The following is a 22,222-nucleotide window of genomic DNA, read 5'->3' on the forward strand; positions in this document are numbered from 1 at the left end:
GAGCGATAAGCAGTTTGATTGGTTGATACTTTAGGATACGATAACTTTAGTTCTAATTAAGTGAGAGCGATGTAACTTGGTGTATGGTTTCGTCACATCAATACCTTGACTAAGTTCGATAATGAACATTTTTTTTCTGAGCGATAAGCAATTTGATTGGTCGAGACTTTGAAACACAATCTCTCCTTCTAATGGAAGTAGAATGTTCAAACTTGGTGTAGGCGTTCATTAGGTGAATGCCTTGATGGAGTTCGATGATGAACATTATCTTCGTACGGTAAACAGAGATGAGCAATTTGATTGGTTGATGCTTTTGGGCACGATAACTTTGGTTATAATTAAGTGAGAGCTGTGAAACTCCGAGTATAGATTCATTATATCATTACCTTGACAAGTTTGATGAGAATTTTCTGCATAGGCTAAGGAGCGATAAGCAATTTGATTGGTCAAGACTTTGGAACATAACAACTCTGCTTTTAATTGAGGTAGAATGTTTAAACTTGATGTTCATTAGGTGAATGTTTTGACGGAGTTCAATGATTAATGATTAACATTTCCCGCTAAAACTAAGCAGAGCTAAACAATTTCCTTGACTTTGATTCTATCTGATAGAGAGTGTATAGTTAATAATCAGTTTGATTGCTCAATACTTTTGAAAAAGATAAATGTGCAATTAATTAATATGTGTAATCTATTTATTTCAGGATTTAGGTGGGGGACATCAGCCTCACTGTTGGCTTGTTTTCTTAATATTTTCAATGATTACTGTTAGAGTTACCACCCTTAATCAGTTTGAAAAATCTTGTGGCCACTCTAGAGGCTAAAATTATTATTCTGTTTGTTTGAAATGAAATGGGGTTTAACGTCCTACTGTTCTGCCCCGACTGGGCTAATGAAAACGGGATGTTTGTTTGAACTTATGTTCATGAGAAGTCAATATTGATTTCTTTTGATCATTTTTTTGTATCGTGTGAATGCTCATGTTACCCACAAAAGAATAATATATGACAACCTCTGTGGACTGCTCATGCAATAAAAAAAAATCTGCTGCAGACGTTGCCTGACAACATATCTTTATGAAATCCCCAGGTGATCATTGCCTTATTATGTGTATGTTTATTAATTTGAATGATTTATATTACAGGGTTAGGATTTAGTATTGCTGGTGGAAAAGGAAATCAACACATTCCAGGAGATAATGGAATATTTGTAACTAAATTAATAGAAGGTGGTGCTGCTGAACAAGATGGCCGTGTTGCTGTTGGTGACAGACTTATTGCTGTACGTAATTTTAAAGATAACTTTTTTCTTGCATCTGAGCCAGCTCTTAAAAGTTATTTAACCATCTCTCTTATATTTCAGTATTTTTAAATCCAGAGTAAAATTAGTCATTTTTATTGTATCTGATTCGTCAACAATCTGTATTCTGTACTGGAATTTGGCTTAGTAGTATTACATATTGTACTGTAGTATAAATACAATGGTGCCTGGTTATGGGAGAATGTACAGAGGACTATAAGTACTTGCAGTGGGTTATTGCTGGCTATTGAAAATTTGTTACAGTTTTTATACGCCCACATTGAAATGTGGTTGTATATTGTCGTTGCCCCCAGCCAGCTGGTGTCCACAATTGTTTGTAGACGCTCTAGTTACTTAAAGATACATTATAGGAGATTCGGTAACGAGTTGGCAGTTCTTACTATAATAGTTAAACACTAGATAATGTAAAGGCAAATTGCTGAAAATTTCATTCAAATTGATCCACTATGAACCGAGAACTAAGCGACTGAAATTTCCCCCTAGCCTCGGTCATCATTACTTAAGTCAGTACAATAAACAGCATAGTCTCGATTATCCATTTAATCGTTAAATCGAGAAGGAAAGTTGTGCAGTAAATCAGCTCACAATCCACTTAAGATCGCAGGCTAGCGCTGCCATCTAGAGTTGATAATGTCTTGATAGGTTAATTAATGTCTAATTAATAATTTAGATAACATTTCAGGCCTAAAGAAAGATCTGCAATAGACAGATTTAGCTCTTGCATAATGTATGTTTAAAGTAGCTAAGTCTCTAACTCAATATCATCCAAAATCTTCAACATTGAAAACACAAATTATTTGTCAATTTAAATCAACAGCAATGTTGTGATCTTACAAGGAAAAGATGGGCTTCTGATATCCAATATTTAAGACAAAATAAACATTTTATCATTGGTATACGAATCGTGTACCATAATGCGTTTTTAACAAGGGGCTCGAAGAACGAGACTATACATATTCCACAAGTCATGTCAAACGGTGATGCCATAATTATTCTTATCCGGAGTGCATGCGCAATAAATACTATGTAGACTGGAATAACCCGACTCTAGAAATTGTCTTTCGATTGAGACTTCTGGTGTATTTCGCCGAAAATAACTGATTTGAAATAAGCGTAAAAACGGAAACGATTGAATGTAAATCAGTTTATATACATTCATATTACATTATTATAATGTATTGTGATCCATTTGTGTTAATTCTAGCTCCTTTAAATAAGGATTGTTTATGCCAAGGACAATGTTTTTTGAAGACATCTATGGAAAATTCAGGTTGTCAAATTGTAACTAGTATAGATTTATAAATTGAATGGTATTATCTTCTCATAGTAATACCTACCAAGTAAATATTTTTATCTTGTCATTATTTTCAGGTAAATGAAGTTAATCTTGAAGATGTTACACATGAAGTTGCTGTACAAGCTCTGAAAGCTACTCAAGATGTTGTTCATTTAACAATCGCTAAACCCTCTTACATGCAAGATGCTGATTCATCTTTTACAGGTAATAACAGTTAGTTGAACTTTTAAGTCATGTTACTAGACCTTTCTGCTTTATCCCACTGGATCTTGGGGGGAAAGTTTACAAATTACCGGGCCATAATGTGTAGAACTAGCCCATTTACCATGTTTGAAAGTTTCAGCTCAGAATATTGAGCCTCTTGGTACTGGTTGCCAATAAAGATTATAGCAGTTATGTAAATGTTTTAGACTATTTAGAGTATATGTGACTATGCAATACCATTTGTATAGTAAAGGTGATTAAAAGAAGCAGTTGCCACAAAATTCTATTACCCACTGGAAGAGACTCATTCCCCCAAAAAGTATAGCTTGAAGTTATCACAGCACAGCAAACAACTGACACTGTAGCTTGGGTATCATTTAATCTTGTGTATTTAGCATTAATTTCTTTTACATTCATTCAATATCAAATATTTGTTTAAAAATTGTTTAAAATCACCAAAAATCATCTAATTTGTACTTGTGTCCAGTTTAAAGCTGACCATTCAATTTTGGTAATGCTTACGTTCACTTTTGTGCATTTTGGCTTTGATGTAATGAAACCATGGCAGACTTGAGAATTGTCGCATTTCGGCTCGTTGGTCGTTCTCATTTTTTCGACCCATGGTGATAAGAGAATTTTAAACAATAATATCCAAGATGCATTCCTTACTTTGCATGCCGTATGAAGAATCGACAGTAAACGGAATTCAGCTATCAATAAAATTCTCTTCGAAAAGAAAATGATTGGACATTTTGTTTATTTCCATTTAAGGCCTATAAATTATTTTTATATGCCCACATTGAAACGTGGACGCTATATAGGCTAAAGTTAATATCCGATTGACTTTAAATTTATACACAGTGTTTAAGGTCATGAGACGAAGAAGCCTATTGATTTTCAACGATTTTCGATAATTATTGCCAGAGTTATGGCCCTTGATCACTTCAAAAAATCTTATGGACGCTTTATAGGTCAAAGTTAATATCCGATTGACTTTAAATTTATACACAGTGTATAACGTCATGAGACGAAGAAGCCTATTGATTTTCAGCGATTTCCGATAATTACTGTCAGAGTTATGTCCCTTGATCACTTTGAAAAATCTTGTGGACGCTCTAGAGGCTAAAGTTAATATCCGAATAACTTTGAATTTATACACAGTGTTTAAGGTCATGAGACGAAGAAGTCTATTGATTTTCAGCAATTTATGATAATACTGCCAGAGTTATGGCCCATGATCACTTTGAAAAATCTTGTGGACACTCTAGAGGTCAAAGTTAATATCCGATTGACTTTATAAATTTATACACAGTGTGTAAGGTCATGAGACAAAGAAGCCTTTTGATTTTCAGCGATTTCCGATAATTTTTTCCTGAGTTATGGCCCTTGATCACTTTTAAAAATCTTGTGGACGCTCTAGAGGCTAAAGTTAATATCCGATTGACTTTAAATTTATACACATTGTTTAAGGTCATGGGACAAAGAAGCCTATTGATTTTCTGCAATTTCCGAAAATTACTGCCAGAGTTATGGCCCTTGATCACTTTGAAAAATATTGTGGATGCTCTAGAGGCTAAAGTTAATATCCGATTGACTTTAAATTTATACACAGTGTTTAAGGTCATGAGACGAAGATTCCTATTGATTTTCAGCAATTTCCAATAATTACTGCCAGAGTTATGGCCCTTTATCACTTTGAAAGATCTTGTGGACGCTCTAGAGGCTAACGTTATCATCCGATTGACTTCAGATTGATACACAGAGTTAACTTGAACAGCTAAATCCATGATGTTAAAAGTTTTGTATACTAAACGTTAGCATGGGGCAGAACTTTTTATAAACCAAACAAATTCTAATGGTTTTCTGATAATTACTTAATGAGTTGTTACTCTTAATCAGATTTTAATGTATTATAAATGTTTCATTACCGAAAAAAGTAAAAGTATGCGACAACTCTTGTTGACTGCCCGGACGATATATAGCTGCTGTGGGCGTATGTTTCGTTGCCTGGCAACCTATCTTTGTTTGCATAAGAGTTTCATATAATTTACAACCATTATAAAATTAAAAATGTTTCGTTGCCTGGCAACCTATCTTTTTAAAGATGATCTGAGATATCTAATAATCACCGCTTGGATTAATTATTCAGGCTTTATCATTGACCCGTGACAGTTGATTAGTATTACTCAATGACACACACCGCTTGTCGATTAATTTACATAATCGGCCACGTGGTTTTGAATAACACTCAACGGCAATCTATATACGATCAGAATTAATTTTTTTCTGTCACTTATCAGAGTGAATCGCATGTAGGTACCCAAAAACATTATCGCCAAATATTTATCGCACGCTTGAGCCAGCCACATAACCATAATGTTTTGCATGCAGTGTCTGGGTCAATCAGCAAACGAGTTGTGTAGACAGTCTGGCAACGGGTGGAGTTTGTTTATATTTTTTAGGGGTTTTAAAACTCGATTGTATCTGTTCAAAATCAAACTCGATTGTATCTGTTCAAAATCAATTTATCGACAATATTTTGATCATATTTGTAAACTAGAGATTCTCCGTTTTACAACGATGGCAATTATTTTGCAAGAGGAATGACCGGTCGTCCTGCTGCGAGTGAGGAAAAATAACTAAGAAATAGGACAGATTTAAGAATACGGTACTCTTAAAAAAGGTTCAAATACAGGTGTTCTAAAATCTTTTATTGCTATTTTGATCTTTTGTGTCGATAAATATTATATATATAGACTCATTTTTATGAAAATCTCAAGTTCGATCAAAATCAGTATTTTCACTTATTTTGTCTTTAGTCCAAAATTATGTTTTGCGAATTCCAACTCAATTTGCGGTAGGCGGTCACATTTGATGGTTGGCATAAATCATGACATTAAATTCATTTATAGACTTAAACTTACATGATTGTAACATTCTGTTTTCATTTCACCTAGTTATGTTTACATTTCGTCTGGACAATTTGGATTCCTAATGATGGATATAAAAAAAAACATGATGCATCTTCATGTAGTTATTGCCATATTTTGTTACTTCATCATAAATCTTTTAAATTTTGGAAGTAAATGATATGGACATCTATTTCATTTTTTTATCTGAAAATTTCAGGACAACATAATGAACAAGCTATAGTGGCCAACACTAATAATTCCTATAGAAACACTCCAACTCCTCCTGCAAAGGTCTTAGAGCAAGAAGAACCAACCAGGTATAGAAGAAGATAAATTGATGCATGCAGAGTTACATCCCTTGATTCCTGTCAGGAGGACATAACTCTAACAATCTTATTTTCCTTTTTTCTTACAATTACATCATATGATTAAATATTATATCCTTTTAGACAGCCTAATTTAAGTTATTGGTAGGTAAATGGCAATGCATTGGCATGTTCGGTTTCCGAAACATAAATTTTGACACATTAGAATTGCAAATTATGTTGAGAATTCATCAACGTTTAAGGGATAATAATAAGAAATCAAATGATGTTTTTTACTTGTTGTTTTGTGAAATGTTGTGAATTTTTATGAAAATTAATAATATAAATGTTTAAACATTCCTTATTGACGTTCAAGCGTATTATTCTGCAATATGGATAAATTGATTCCTTGTTGATTAGTTCTACTTTAAACAGTGGATTTACACAGCATATTTATATAGCATGCAGCTCATATACAGCATAATTTAACACCACTCACCATATTGATGTCTATTTATACACTATCATTGTTTACATTTAGATATTGTCAACTAGTTGATCTTCTAATTCTATGTGACATATAATTATTATAATATTTATTAAGGGAAATCCCCTGTAATTTTATCGAAATCTTGATGTTGTGAAAAATTATACTGGATTTTTACTATATATTTCCTTGATGTTGTGACTTCCATATTTGATGCTTTAAAATTTTCATTTTAGACAAATTTAGCATACCCTTTAGGGTTTTTTTTTTTCGATTGAAATTTATCATGATTTCCAGTTAGTCATATCTTATCGTAGGCGATTTAGGTAATGTCTTTAGGATTGTTAGTGTATTGGCATATTATTAGTTAGCACCAAGCTACAAACTAAGTCAAAACTTGCCATATTTACATACTTATATTGGTACATTTAATTTTATTACATGTATTCACCTACATATTCACATTCCATTATATCCCATCATTTCAACATCTATTGTGTTGATGAATTTACATGGAATATAAAGGGCACAACGGTTGATGCATAAGCGACAAGTAATTTGCTTTTCCAACAGTAGAAAGTAACTGAATAAATATATTATATGCTTTAATAGTAGAAGAACTATATACCTTACAGCATTTTAATATAATTCACAAAGGAAAGCATGTTCCATTTTATGAATAAGTTGTTTTTTTGTTATGTACCGGTATTAATATTCCCACTCTTGAGACAGTGATTTACAAATAAATCTTTTTTGTTATTTACCCTGAGTTGCAGTGAACGAGAGGCATACAACTACAAGAGTGCTTCCTCCATCACTGGAAGACTAACCCAAATTAGCATACTTCACCCATTAAGCTACACATATCATTCCCTTAGCTCCAAATTTATCTGAATAATTTGTATGGAAATGATGTTTCCATTTAAGCATGGCTTAAAATGACTAAATCTCTTTGATTTAAAGTTTAAAATAAAGCTGTCATTGGATTTTATATGTTTACTGGGTTCCACTGTCAACACAGAAAGCAAAAAATAAAATTGAAGTTTGTAATGAAGAGGAAGGCGGTCTGTTTACTAATCTTTCGAAACAAAAATATGACCATATAGAGCTTTTGCTATCAATAATCAAAATAACATGTCAGATCAACCCAAATCAGAATTTTATTTTGACCTTAAAGAGGTTTAGTTCCTTTAAGCTAAGTTTTTTTTAGGTCTTTTGTATGGAGAGTCATGAACACTGTTTAAGTTTACACTGAGAAAAAATTATTACAGCTTTTACATTTCAATCAGCACCTTTCATTATTGTTTAACATGCATTCACAGTTTTATTGAACATCATCATGCTAGAAGTAGAAATAGAAAACACATTTAAAAAATGCTGCTAATTTATTGCATGTCCAGTACATGAAGAATGTTTAAATTTTAGATAAGTCAACAAAGTTGTCTTTTAATGTTGTGAAAACTGTTTGTTTTTGGTGAGTAAATATTGTTCACATTTAATTTGTAACTCAGTGCAGTTCATTTCTGTTGTAGTTACTTGCACTATTTACTACAAATGAAAAGCAAGGTACTATAGATATATACAGTATGCCAATATTCTACATGGCCCATGGTCTGAATATGATTGCATGTGGACGCTGTAGTTGAATAGTAAGGAAACTGGACTTTCCACTGACAATATAAACTGTGTGTTTAGTTGTTTGAATGGATCAAAGACATCTCCTCTAAATTGTTTGTGTGGGGTTGGATGGCTGAATGGTTTGCGTGTGCACGCTTCATCATAAGGTCTGTCATTGAGTCAACTGGCATGGTCTGTCCAACTTGTGGGTTTTCTCCAGGTCCTCCGGTTTCCTCCCACTATTAAAACCCCCTATGCGCAAGCAAACTATTGAAATGACATTGAACCATATGTTTGTGTCGAGTGGAGTTAAAACTCCATTTCTCTCTCTCTCTCTCTGTCTCTAAATTGGTTGTGTAGGTAAAAGACCCTTGGCAGTTGGAATTTGAATAAGTGTAGAGAGAAATACTGTTGTACAGCAAAATTTTCCTCATTGCTGTGTTGACAAGACATTAAACTCCACTTCTTCCCTGCTCGCAAGATGATGTTATTCAACTGTGTTGGATATTGTCATTTAAAACTCAACAATATATCAAAGCAATTCCATCCAATTGGAGAGGGTCGAATGGTGAAATGTACGCGTTGGATCAGAAGGTATGTCATTGAGTCAAGTGGCGTGGCTTCAATTCCCCGCATGTACGTGACAAGGAGTAGGGTCGCCTGTCTAACCTCGTTGGTTTTCTCCGGGTCCTCTGGTCTCCCCCCACTGCTAAAGATGTGCATGTGAATTATTGAAAAAAAACAATTGAACCATATGTCTGTCCTGAAATGACCTAGCTTGTGTCGTGAAACCCCATCTCTCTCTCTTTTTCTCTCTTTCCATCCAAGTGCGCAATCCCCTTCTGAAACTGGTTGATTTTGATATCTTGTAATTTGTAATGAGGACCCTTCAATTGTGCGTAAGTTAGGCTGTGGAATTTGGACGTACTGTGTATCAATAGCAAATGAATAGGTTTCGTCTAAAAGATGAACAAAATTTACCTTTTCCTTTGAATACTTGCATGTATTAACTTCATGTTTTGACTTCTATTTTTTTAATTTTGGTTAATTTTTTAAAAATTACAAATTATTTCAAGTTGTGCACAGCATGGACTGGTAAGCAGATCAACCAGGTTCGTGGATTGAATAAGTAACAAAATCTGAACAATTGCATCCCAAAAACAAACACTTGTAGGAATTTTGCTCTAATTATCTAGTACAAATTGAAAAGTGAATATGTTCAGAAGTTTAATTTATGAATTGTAGCAAGGTTTTCAACTTGGAAAGAGAATTAAATGGCCTGTTATATAAACTTATAATTTAGTAAATATTAGAATAATTCTATTAATAATAATGATCATACTTCTATTAATAATAATGATCATAATCATTTAATATTTATCAGTTAATTATCTACATATCAAAAGATTTTATATATTATTATATTCTTTTTTTTATTGATATTGAGTCTATATTATATATTTTAATATTATATTAAAATTATGTTGATTTATTTCTCGCTATAAAGTTTGTTTTCAACCAAAAGAAACTGTGTTTGTTATCAATTTACCCCTGAAATACAAATTCATTTACTTCAAACTTAACTATCACGCTCTGTTAAAATTAACCCTTTCAGTCTCAAAATTGCTTTATCTTTAACCCTTTAACTACCTATCTAGATAATATATAGTATAGTAAAACTAATCTAACCTCTTTCCTTTCCAAGTTGAAATGTGTACCTTGATACCAATTTTAAGGCCAAGACAAGATATTTGATAGTTTCTTAATGTTTTAGACATGGCTTTCTTCAGCACTTACAAAGATAACATTATAACAAACTAGAATAAGAGATATTAAACAAATAACTTTTAATAGCACTTATCATCCTAGGTGACACCCACTTTAACTCTTCACACTACACTCTTCACAGCACACCCTCTTGGTTGACATTAATATTTAACAGATTGCATGCTGTAGCATTGATGTAATTTTGTGTTGCGTGAGTAAAATGATGTGTGAATGAATCAGAATGTCGACAGGCGTGTATTATGTGACTTTAGTAGTAATATGTCTTTATGCAAATATTGATAAATACACTTATACCAGCTGTTATTATGTTTGTAGGTCCATTATTCATCGCAACCTAACACTAAACATTAATTGAATGCGTGATCATTGAAATAATTCCTAAATATAGGCCAGTGGATTTGATACATGGAACCTAAAATTTGGACTATAACAAGTATGTCAGTGTTTAGCTGAGTTGGCAAAATGGTTTATTGTGATAGACAAACATTAAAATTTGTATCACTTTGCTTATTAAAATGGTTTTATAAACAACTTTTTTCAGAAATTTAAACTTTATTTTTATTATATATTTTCAAGAAAATCTAATTTCTTTGCAGTATTTTTGTTGTATTTTGACCCTAGGCTCATTTAATAGGAAAATAGTTTGTCTGTGTTCACCATCCATGAGAAACAAAATATAATCAAACTAAACTGCATGATTTTTAATTTTATTTTACAAAATGTCATATATATTGTATCATATGCTTTTTAGATACACAGATCTATTTTCCCTTGTCATTTGTGCAGGACAGGGGGAACAGCTTCTAGTTATAAGGATGGTACCGAAAACCAACGTCCTGTGTACATATTTGCATGCATGTAAAAGACTGCTTGACAGTTGGAGTTAAATGTGAAATGCTGCTGTTCAGGCAAAATTTCCCTCATAGTATGCAGCATGGCGTAGGGCCATCTTCTTTAGCCTGGTTATTGCACAAAAGTAGGACGTTGAACGCCATTTCATTTACACAGCTCTTTTTACAATGATATTCGCTATATGGATCAGTGAGCGATACGTGATCTAGCTTTGTATAATTTTAGTGGGTATAATTGATGATGTTGGGTTTAACACCAGTGTATGCCGTTAAACATGCATTATGGAAGAGCAAAATCTGCTTATTACAAGTCTTCCTTTAGGCCTGAAATGTTATCTAAATTATCAATTAGACATTAATTAACTTATCCAGACCATAATAAACTCTTGATGTCAAGGCTAGCCTTCGATGTTTGCTGGATTAGATTCCTATATGCCGCTAACGGCCGTTGATAATTAAATCAGAAAAAGTGGATAATCGAGACTATGCTATTTATATAAATGATTTTAGTAATGATGACCGAGACTATGCAAAAATTTCACCCGTTTCTTTCTCGGCTCATAGTGGATCAATTTGATTGAAATTTTCAGCAAATTACCTTTACACTATCTAGTTTTTAACTATTATAGCGAGAACTGTCATCTCTTTATCTTATCTCCCATAATGTATCTTTAATACATCTTATAACTTATAAGTAGCCTTTATTTACTAACAATAACCAAATCTTGTGTTGTAACTTTCCTCACCCTCAAATTGAAACTTGCACTTAACGTGTTGTTCCCCAGTAACTTCTACAGATGATTGCCAAGTGCAGAACTCACATGTCACATAGCACTGATTGGGGTTGAGGCTATCAAAGCAGCTGATTATGATGAACTTGATTACCGGTATTAATCTGCATAGATTATCAAACATGGATTTTGTCATGTATGCCTATAGTCCTTATATTTATAGATAAATAAGATCAACTGTGGAGCCAGATTAAATTGGATATTGAGCAAGCTTTATTGGGTTTGGTGCGTGAATTAAAACACCATTGATGATCATATAATCCGGAAGAACAAATATAACTGCAGTTCTATTGCATATGAATGCATAACTGTGATATATATTCAGCTTAAAAGACGACATACTCAAACTGCTTTGTCAAGTCATACCATTTTGCAGCACTTAAATCATAGGGGTACAAGCCAGCGGGGCATGGGAGGGTGGGGAGCAGCTGCCCCGCTAACTTTCGGACAATCTGACTTTTCGGGAAGACAGGTAAAGTGAAAACAAAAATTATTATGTCATCTAGTTGACAAAATAAAGTGCCCGAAAACACCAATTTTACTTTTCTTTTAATTGAATAGCACAAATTTGTACTGAATCGACTATGGATTAAAACATTTTGTCTGGAGTCAGTCTACTTTGTGCGACATTTTCGGGCATTGATTATTATTTGTGAATGCAGCTGCAACAATCTGGTTGGATGGTTGGAATTCAGGTCGGCATTGAGTTGGATCTCGGTTACAAAACCATTGGACAACTTTGGAATTGCTTAACTTGAGGGCTAGAATAGCAGAAAAACGCATTTGCGACAGGTACATTTTCAAAATTTTCTCCAGGAGGGCGAGGCCCCCATAACCCGCGACAATTGGTTGTTTGTTTGTGGTTTGGGTCAGCCACCTCAGTTAGGCTATATTGGACCACATCGTAGTTGCTGTATTCAAGGCTGAAATATTAGGAAAACGTGTTTGTGGCAGTTAAATTTTCAAAATTTTCTACCGACAGACCCCCGCCTCCGTGAACTGTAAACGATGGATTGGTTGATTGGAATTCGAGTCAGCCAGTCAGGCTTGTTAGGCCACTTTAAAGTTGCTGTATTCACGGTCTGGAGTGATAGGAAAATGCGTTTGCGGTCAGCAAATTTTCCATTTTTTATTTTTATTTTTGTGGGGGGGGGGGGGCTAACAGTAATCGAGCCCCTACGCCTATGACTTGAATGGTGGCATATGTTAAAGAGTAAAAAGTTGAACATGGGTAATAAATCCTAATAAGATATAGACATGAAGTGATTTTGAATTGAGGATTTGAATACTTCCAGGTGATCACAAGATTAAATTTAAAAAGAGGTTCATTAATTAAAGCATGTAGGTCTTTTCTTATTGATAGTAACTACAGCAGGTTTTTCTGCTTGTGTTTAACTTCCCCAGCAATCCCTAATTATCTTCAGGATATATATGAATATAAAGGGGGGGGGTGTATAATTGGCCGTCAACGGTTTGAAGAGACAACATTTACAGTATTTAAGGTGAGTGTACAGAAAACATTGTATCAGAAAGCCGACCGTAATAAAAACTAGGTGTTTATTCATTTGGTCACTCAATTAACATGTGACTTAAAGATACATACTCTTGAAAGTATTTATAGTATAGTTATTTCCAATAAAAGTATGACAAATTTGGTATAAATTGAAAGTAGAAAATACCGGATGCCCTGAAAAACACCCATGAGGCAAGCACTGGAAAAAAATGTCAGGATACCACTAACTGGCAACCCGAAGTCTTATTGTCTGCCAGCTTGACATAGGAAGCGCTTGTTATCTTGGTCGAATGGTTAGGCAGTTTTGGGAACAATGAGGGGTTTAGACATACAAAAGACTCTGCAATTAAACGGCAGAAGAAGAAGTTTGCAGAAGATAATGCAAGAATTTACTTAGGCTTCAATATGTATGGCAGATGGACAGTGAGTAACGACAAATAGATTCTGAAAATGGCCCCTCCCTCAAGTTACATTACAAACATGGCTTCTAAAAATAGATTTTTTTATGTCTTGGGATATTTCCTCGCGAATACAATGTTTTGAGAGAGATTTGAAGTAAATTTTTGATAGATTAATTTGTTTGAATATGTTTTTAGTCCAAATATATCATCAAATCACTCAGTTTGTATACAGAAGGCATCTTTAACGTCTAAAGTTTTGTTAAAAAGACAGCAAGTTATAGACCTGTACTGTTACAACTGCATGATTGTGATTATGTTTACCAATAACAATCTGTACGTTATTGAATACATCCTGCAAAAAAATATCTATAGACCAAGATTAAGTGGAGTAAACAACCGAAATATATTAAAAATAATCACAAAACTTAATATTAAGACACAACACTGAAATCTCCTCTTAAAATATTAAATAGAGCGAATTATTGGTTTAATTTTAATTAGACTTTTGAGATATTGAACAAATTTGGCATGCATCTGCCACATACATGTATATCAATATTGATTTTACAAAATGAAGTAAACTAAATGTGGACCTTTAAAAAGTGAGAAATCTGGTTTCTGGATCACATGAACCCCAAAGGAATGAAAAGCACAAGCTGAACAAATGTGTTGAAAAATTAGTATTCTAATCTTTAGCAGAGTTATCTCCCCATAAATATTGATTGCATTTATGTATATGAGCAGAGGCGTAGCCGTGAAATATATATTGGGGAGTTGGGTCCGCAACCCTAACCCCTAACCCATTTTTTAAAACCACTAAAAAATATAAACAAACACCATGTGGCCATGCTGTCTACCAAGACACTGCTTGCAAAAGCATTATGGTTACGTTGCTGGCTGAGCGGGCGATAAATATTTGGTTTAGGCGGTTATGTTTTTGGGTATCTACATGCGATTCACTCTGATAAGTGGCAGAAAAAAATTAACAAAATATTACTGACAGGCTAACTAGACACAATGTTATGGAACACAGGTACTTTTCACTTTACACATGTTTTCAGGATGATTATCTCTGAGTTTTATTTTAGCAGTATAAACCATATTGGGATATGTACAGGTTTTATACAGATAGAATCTTAAAAAATCCTAATAATTATTGTAAATAAATAGGAGTTTGGGCCTACTATGTAAATTTTTGTCGGGGTCCAAGTATATTCAGACCCCCCCCCCAGAAAAACAATTGGGGGGGTCGGACCATGTGTGACGCCCATGTATATGAGTAAAGGAGATTGGAGCAAAAAATAATTTAAATTATGTTATTAAATTTCATATTGACAGGTTTGTTTTTAAAAGAATAATGTAATTCATAAAAGTGGTTTGTGTGTTAATTTTTTATACACCCACATTGGAAATGTGATCATATATAGCCGTTGCCTCCATCCGTTGTCCACAATTTCATGTGAACACTCTACAGACAGCATTTATCATCTGTTTTGAAATTATATATATGTTGTTTACATAAGTGAGATGAAGAATCCTATTTAAATTCAATAATTTCTTCAGGAGTTATGGCCCTTGTTTCACTATGTTGCACCTTGTGAATGCTCTAACGACAAAATTTATCATCCGATCTGCATGCAATTTATATGCATCATTTAGATTAGTGAAACAAAGACACCTTTGGGATTTCAGCAATTTCCGTTAATTACATCTAGAGTTATGGCCGTTGTTACACTTTGTTGTCCCCCGTCGTCCATCACACTTTTTTGGACACAATAACTCTCCTTCTGATTGAGCTAGAATGTTCAAACTTGGTGTAGGTGTTTATTAGGTCAATGCCTTGATGGAGTTCGAAGATGAGCATTTTCTGCTCAGGGTTAGCAGAGATAAGCAATTTGATTGGTTGATGCTTTGGGACATGATAACTTTTTGGGACACAATAACTCTCCTTCTAATTGAGCTAGAATGTTCAAACTTGGTGTAGGTGTTTATTAGGTCAATGCCTTGATGGAGTTCAAAGATGGGCATTTTCTGCTTGGGGTAAGCAGAGATAAGCAATTTGATTGGTTGATGTTTTGGGACATGATAACTTTAGTTCTAATTAAGTGAGACTGATTGGTGTATAGTTTTATTACATAAATACCTTTAGGCCGCATTCCATGGGCACAAATTGTCGTTGCAAAAATATTTTCGTTCCTACAAATCCGGTCTAGAAGAAATTTTGTCAGTGTATAGTTCATATAGAGATATTCGTTTGTTGTAATGTTCCCCAAAAAATTCCATAGTTCTTCGGTGATATTCTTCGTTGAAATCCGGACTATTTATTGATAGTAAAATTCATAGTGCGCGAGGTCACTGGACAGAATTCAGCGTTGTTCGCCGCATCACGTAATCGTTTTTTCCACAATCGACCAATCACGTTATTGTCTACATTCGCGTGTGTTGTTGGTAAACACAAAATGGCGTGCTTCACGAGGAACACATTGCAGTTATACATATAGAAGCTACACTAAATGGCGACAAAGGCTCAATTAACTTGTATTGTTCATTAGACAGTGTTAATAAGGGAAGTGCAGAACCCTTTACAAACACAAGGTGAGATAAATGTCGTGAGGTAGCTATAGACTGGTTTCAATTGGATGGAAATGACCAATCCATTGCAGCATTTTTCGATACAAATGGATATTTTATTACGAAGGATATTATATTGAAGATACAGTCGGCAGTGGTTTTGGATTTCATCCAACGTTTTATAGATGTTTTAAGAACAAAACAGTTAAATGATGCGAGAAAGAAAGAGAGTGACTCAGTGATAAGGCAGCGTCTACATTCAGTCCAACCGAAACTAAACTGTCACGACATACATACAGACTATTAGTATTAGTATTACTGTGATGTGGTCATAATATATTTACCAAACATTATTTAACAACTTACTATTAGTATATTAATCATTCGACAAAAATAGCAATTCACTCATAACATAATATTTTAAACACGGTTTCACCAAACCTTCAACAAGATATGACCACTTCTATTCCAACTAGTAGAAGTAATAAATAAATGTAATAAATAAAGGTGCATCATCTATAGGCTACAGACCATAAGTCCAGAAAAATTTGTGAATGAAAGAATTGAATATAACCATCCAAGTCAACCCAGAACATTGCATGCTGTGATTCAAAAGGAAAGAGGGGAATTATACTAATTAATCAAAGTTTTTGATAATCCCTAATTAAGTCTCTCACACCCCACTGATAAAGTAACATGAGCTGAACATTAATGTCCAGTCGACACGGTTCCTTTTTATTTAAATAATTTGCTTGCATGTAAGGGTCTGTAGCAGAGGAAGGAAACTGGGGGACTCGGAGAAAACTCACAAGGTTGAACAAGTGACCCTAGTCCTTGTCACGTACAAGCAGAGAATTGAAATTAAGTCATTGACGCAATGACAGACCTTATGATTTCATGTGTACATGTTAAACCATTCGCCACCCACCCTCCGTGTTAAATAGGTGTCTTTGTAAATTATGTATGTTATAGTTATACAGTGTATTAAGTATTAAATGTCTACAGTGTTTTTAAATTTATGTATTAAAGAAATGTATATGAAAATATTATCTATTAAGAAATATTGGTATTTATATTATGCAATATTTATATTAATAAATATCATTTGATACATAATATATCAAAATTCAAATGTTCTTTTTGGCCATTATGACCCTAATGTTTTGACCGTTATGTAGTTTTGACCGTTATGTAGTTTTGACCAAAATGTTTGACCGTTATGACCAAATACTTGAGCCATTTTGGTTTAGGGCCTTTATGTCCATAACCCCTACTACTAGGCCTAGTACTTCAACAAATTTAAAAACTAAAAGTGTGTCTCATTCACCCCTACTCCTTCATTAATATCACCAAAGGAATCACATGATGGTGCAGTACTTGTCACTACTTCATCAGAGTTAAAGAAGTCAGTTTTATCAGAGAGCTGTATAATTTGCAAGAAAAAATCCATGTATGTTTGAGCGGGGGCCATACAAAAGAGGGACAATTTAGTCCAGTGCGAAATAAAAACAGCATTTTTATTATTTTATTTAAAGCACCAATAACACTTTTGCTGTTTTGATAAGTCCAGTGAAACAAATACCGGTAGCCTTATTCTAACTACTAAATGAGTTAGTGTCTTACTCTTAGTGTAAATCCTCCATTAAATTGTATTTTATTTATCTTAGGTGATCAAAAATATTTTTCAAATCAAAGATAATTAGTTTTGGATTTGATCGACTACATGTACAGTATCTGTTATAATTGATTAAAAAAATCAGAATATTTATCAGAAGCAAAATTCCAACATTGAAAGTGTGTTTGGCACTTTAATCGTTGATTACATGTAAACTATGTCGTAGGTGAGCCCCATATTGATGGGGGGGGGGCATCTGGTTCATTCGCAATTGCAGACAAAACCCATTTTGAATTTATATATCTATTGTAAGCTTATACATTGTAGATGCAAAATTTTATTTTGTCCATATGGGCTTTTCCCTGACAATTCTGAGCTAGTTCAAATTATTTAAGCATTTCTTCTTAATATTTCTGCAACTTTTTAAGTTTTCAACCTTTATTTCAAAATATGTTTTTTCATTCTTAATCTTAGCTAAACACTAGCCTATCCATGATCATTATCAAGACAGCAGGCTAGACAGGTTTTAAGTATTTTGTTATGTAAAATGAATGATTTTATTAGAATTACACTTATAGAAGCAGTGACCTTGTTGCATTCTCTGTAATCTCCCTTGATATTAAGGCATTTTTCTAGTGAAATAGACTGGTCCAATATCCTTAATCAGTGTCGAAAAAACCTGACTGACTGCCACATTTTATGTCAGTGTGATCAAAATACCTTTTGGGACGTTTTTGGGGTTCATTTGATCTCTGTTCGTCCCAACCGCGAGCGATTTGCAAGGTAAATCGTTCGCATGGCTTTGTTTACAAATGCTATGACCTGGCACTTGACCCCAGAATTTTTGACCGCAACCCCGCAAGCGAGACCGCTGATTGGCCAAATTTTAAATAGATGCGCAGGATCCAACTCACATCTACGCAAATATGACTCCGCACTATAAAGAAATAAGTCATCGATTTATAGCCTATTTCGAGCTTGAACTATTAAATTGGCAGATTTTATTGGAGAACTTTGTTGACATATTGATTGCACGATTATTGATAGTCCGATTTGTAGACCGGTCTAGCGGGAGCGAAGGTGACAAGATTTTCACCCCGAGAATACGGCCTACTTGTCTAAGTTCAAATAATGAGCATTTTCTGCCCATGGTAAGCAGAGCGATAAGCAATTTGATTGGTCGAGACTTTGGAACACAATAACTCTCATTCTAATTGAGCTAGAATGTTTACACTTGGCATAGGTGTTTATTAGGCCAATGCCTTGATGGAGTTCGAAGATAAGCATTTTCTGCTTAGGGTAAGCTGCAGAGATAAGCAATTGGATTGTTTGATGTTTTGGGACACAATAACTTTAGTTCTAATTGAGAGCGAGGACACTTGGTGTATAGTTTTATTATATCAATACCTAGCCTAAGTTCGATAATGAGCATTTTCTGCTTAGTGTAAGCAGAGCGATAAGCAATTTGATTGGCCGAGACTTTGGAACTCCATAACTGTCTAATTGAGCTAGAATGTTCAAACTTGGTGTAGGCGTTCATTAGTTGAATGTCTTGATGGAGTTCGATGATAAACATTGTCTGCTTACTGTAAGCAGAGATAAGCAATCTGATTGGTTGATGCATTGGGGCACGATAATTTTGGTTATAATTAAGTGAGATTGATGAAACTCTGAGTATAGATTCATTATATCATTACCTGACTAAGTTCAATGATGAGAATTTTATGCTTAGGCTATTAAAGGAGCGACAAGCAATTTGATTAGCCAAGACTTTGGAATGTAACAACTCTGCTTTTAATTGAGGTAGAATGTTTAAACTTGATGTAGATGTTCATTAGGTGAATGTCTTGACTGAGTTCAATGATTAACATTTCGAGCTAAAGCTAAGCAGAGCTAAGCAATTTCATTGATCAATGCTTTGGGACAAGATAACTTTGATTCTATCTGATAGAGAGTGATGAAACTTAGTGTATAGTTGATAATCAGTTTGATTGCTTGATACTTTTGAAAAAAGATAAATGTCGAATAATTAATATGTATCATCTATTTATTTTGGCAGGGGACATCATCCTCACTGTTGGCTTGTTGAACCTTGTGAATGCTTTAACACCAAAAATTATAATCTGATCCATATCAGAGGTGGATCCCAGGAGGGGTGCGCGCTCCCCCTAATTTTTGACAGTGCCCTTTTTTACTGCTGAAACTGCCTTTTCTGAGACCCAAATATTATTATGTCCGTTCCCAACCCGTTGCAGGGATCCCAAATGACTCAAACCATCGACACAACACACCAGTCTGGTCTAATTAATGCTTCCACTTCCAAACGAATTCTTGTTGTTTAGATGACGGTGCCCTAATCCTATAGAGTGACTATAGACAGACATCAATGATAGCATCTTGTGGAATCGGCGACGTAAACACTCGTGCCCATCACCGACGCGCATGAGTTCAACTTGATGTAGCATTGTTTCATGTGTGGACAGTATACAGTACACGTAACAAGGCTTAAATAGTGAAGTGGCTAGGGAATAGATTCGTCTTTTTTCCCATCATAATGCCTCGCTCGCCTTGACAATTTTCGAGTCACATATTCAACTGGCTTTTTTGCTCGATTTTAAGGCTCTTTTTCAACGATTTCCGAACGTTTACTTAGACGAAAATATCAGCCAAATAGCTCTTGGAATGGCTACAGAAGCAAGGAAATAACGGATAAAAAAAAATACCTCTCAGCGGCGTGCCCTGTCTCCGCGGTCAGGGCCCTCAGTTTGCGGCGCCCCCCTTTTCAGAATTCCTAGATCCGCCCCTGCATATGAAATTTATATGCATCATTTAAATTAGTGAAAGAAAGAATCCTATGGAATTTCAGCAATTTTCGTTTATTACGTCTAGAGTTATGTTGGACCTTCTGAATGCTCAAATGACAAAAATTATCATCCAATATGTATGAAATTTATATGCATCATTTGAATTAATAAAATAAAGAAGCCTATTGAATTTCAGCTATTTATGTTAATTACTTCTATAGTTATGGCCCTTGTTTCACGTTGTTGAACCTTGTGGATGCTCGAACAACAAAAGTTATCATCCGATTTGTATGAAATATATATATGCATCATTTATATTAGTGAAACGAAAAAGCCTATTGAATTTCAATAATTTCTGTAGACTACTTCCAGAGTTGAGGCCCTTGTTTCAGTTTGTAGAACTTTGTGAACCCTCAAACGACAAAAATTAGAATCTGATCTGTATGAAATTGTCTTTTAAATGCTCTTATTATTTATTATTACCTACAAAAGAATAAATATTCAAAAACACTTGTCGACCGCTCGGACGATTTAGCTGCTGTTGGCGTATGTTTCATTGCCTGGCAACCTATCTTTAACAAATATTTGTCATCAGGTTTAAAATATGTAACATCAAGAACTGGTAAGTTGATCTGCGTGTAATAAAGGCAGTGGCATGCTGAGGTTTGGCAATGCCTGGGACCAACTCCTTGATCATATACCAATACTCAAGCATTGAAATCAGAAATCTGAGAGATCGAGACATTTGAATATGTAAAAACAGATGAAATAAACTTTTTATTCCATTAAGTAGGACAGATTGTACAACAAAATTAAATGTAAAACATTTAATTTCATTCATTTGGATGCTCCCCTGTAATGGATACCCAGACTCCGCTGCCCCCCCCCCCCCCATGAATGTCACTGAATGAATGTGTCATGAATGTGTTATCTGTAGGAGTGGTTAGTTTTGACTAGCTGTAAGATCAGATGTAAACAAACAATAAGAGTAAATACCAAGCTATAAGATGATAGATGTTTAAACAAAGGCTTGTTAACATTCTTATTGGCTTATATACGCCCACATGGAAATGTGGACGTATATTTCCATTTATTACGTCTAGAGTTATGGCCCTTGTTTCACTTTGTTTAACCTTGTGAATGCTCTAATGCCAAAAGTTATCATCCGATCTTTGTGAAATTTATATGCATTATTGGAATTAGTGAAATAAAGAATCCTATTGAATTTCAGAAATTTCCATAAATTACTTCTTTTTATGGCCCTTGTTTTGCTTTGTTGCACTTTGTGAACGTTTGAATGACAAATGTTATCATCCGATCTGTATGAAATTTATATGCATCATTTGAATTAGTAAAACAAAAAATCCTGTAGAATTACTCCCATTACTTCTGTAAATTACTCCCAGGCCCTTGTTTCAGTTTGTAGAACCTCGTAACCCCTCAATGGATGAAAATTATAATCTCATCTTTCAATTACCTTTCAGAATAATAAATATGCGTCAACCCTTGTCGACCGCCCGGACGATTTAGCTGCTGTGGGCGTTTGTTTTGTTAACTGGCAACCTATCTTTATATTTAGTTAACTGCCATCTCTGATTAAAGAAATGATATCTTGATAAATTCTCTCCTAATTTTTATCATGTACTAATTAAACTTCAGGTTCCACATGATCAGAAGTGAGAAAGTTGGGGCTAACCCCAGTATATAGGAAAGGTCAACCAGTATTGTGATAATAAATAGTAATTT

The 22,222-nt window shown here is 34.3% G+C and overlaps 1 protein-coding gene across 5 annotated transcripts in view; it reads left to right on the plus strand.

Annotated features, from left to right (window-relative positions):
* Positions 1–22,222, plus strand: part of LOC126820647 (disks large homolog 1) — a 358,192-nt gene that overhangs the window by 253,741 nt on the left and 82,229 nt on the right. For all 5 annotated transcript variants that reach the window (XM_050548725.2, XM_050548744.2, XM_050548735.2 and 2 more), the window contains 3 exons: positions 1,145–1,281; positions 2,692–2,821; positions 5,951–6,050. In XM_050548725.2, coding sequence (XP_050404682.1) covers positions 1,145–1,281; positions 2,692–2,821; positions 5,951–6,050 — 367 coding nt within the window. The remainder of the gene's footprint in view (positions 1–1,144; positions 1,282–2,691; positions 2,822–5,950; positions 6,051–22,222) is intronic.

The sequence above is a fragment of the Patella vulgata genome, chromosome 1, assembly GCF_932274485.2.
Source record: "Patella vulgata chromosome 1, xgPatVulg1.2, whole genome shotgun sequence".
In the NCBI taxonomy this organism is placed as follows: Eukaryota; Metazoa; Mollusca; class Gastropoda; family Patellidae; genus Patella; species Patella vulgata.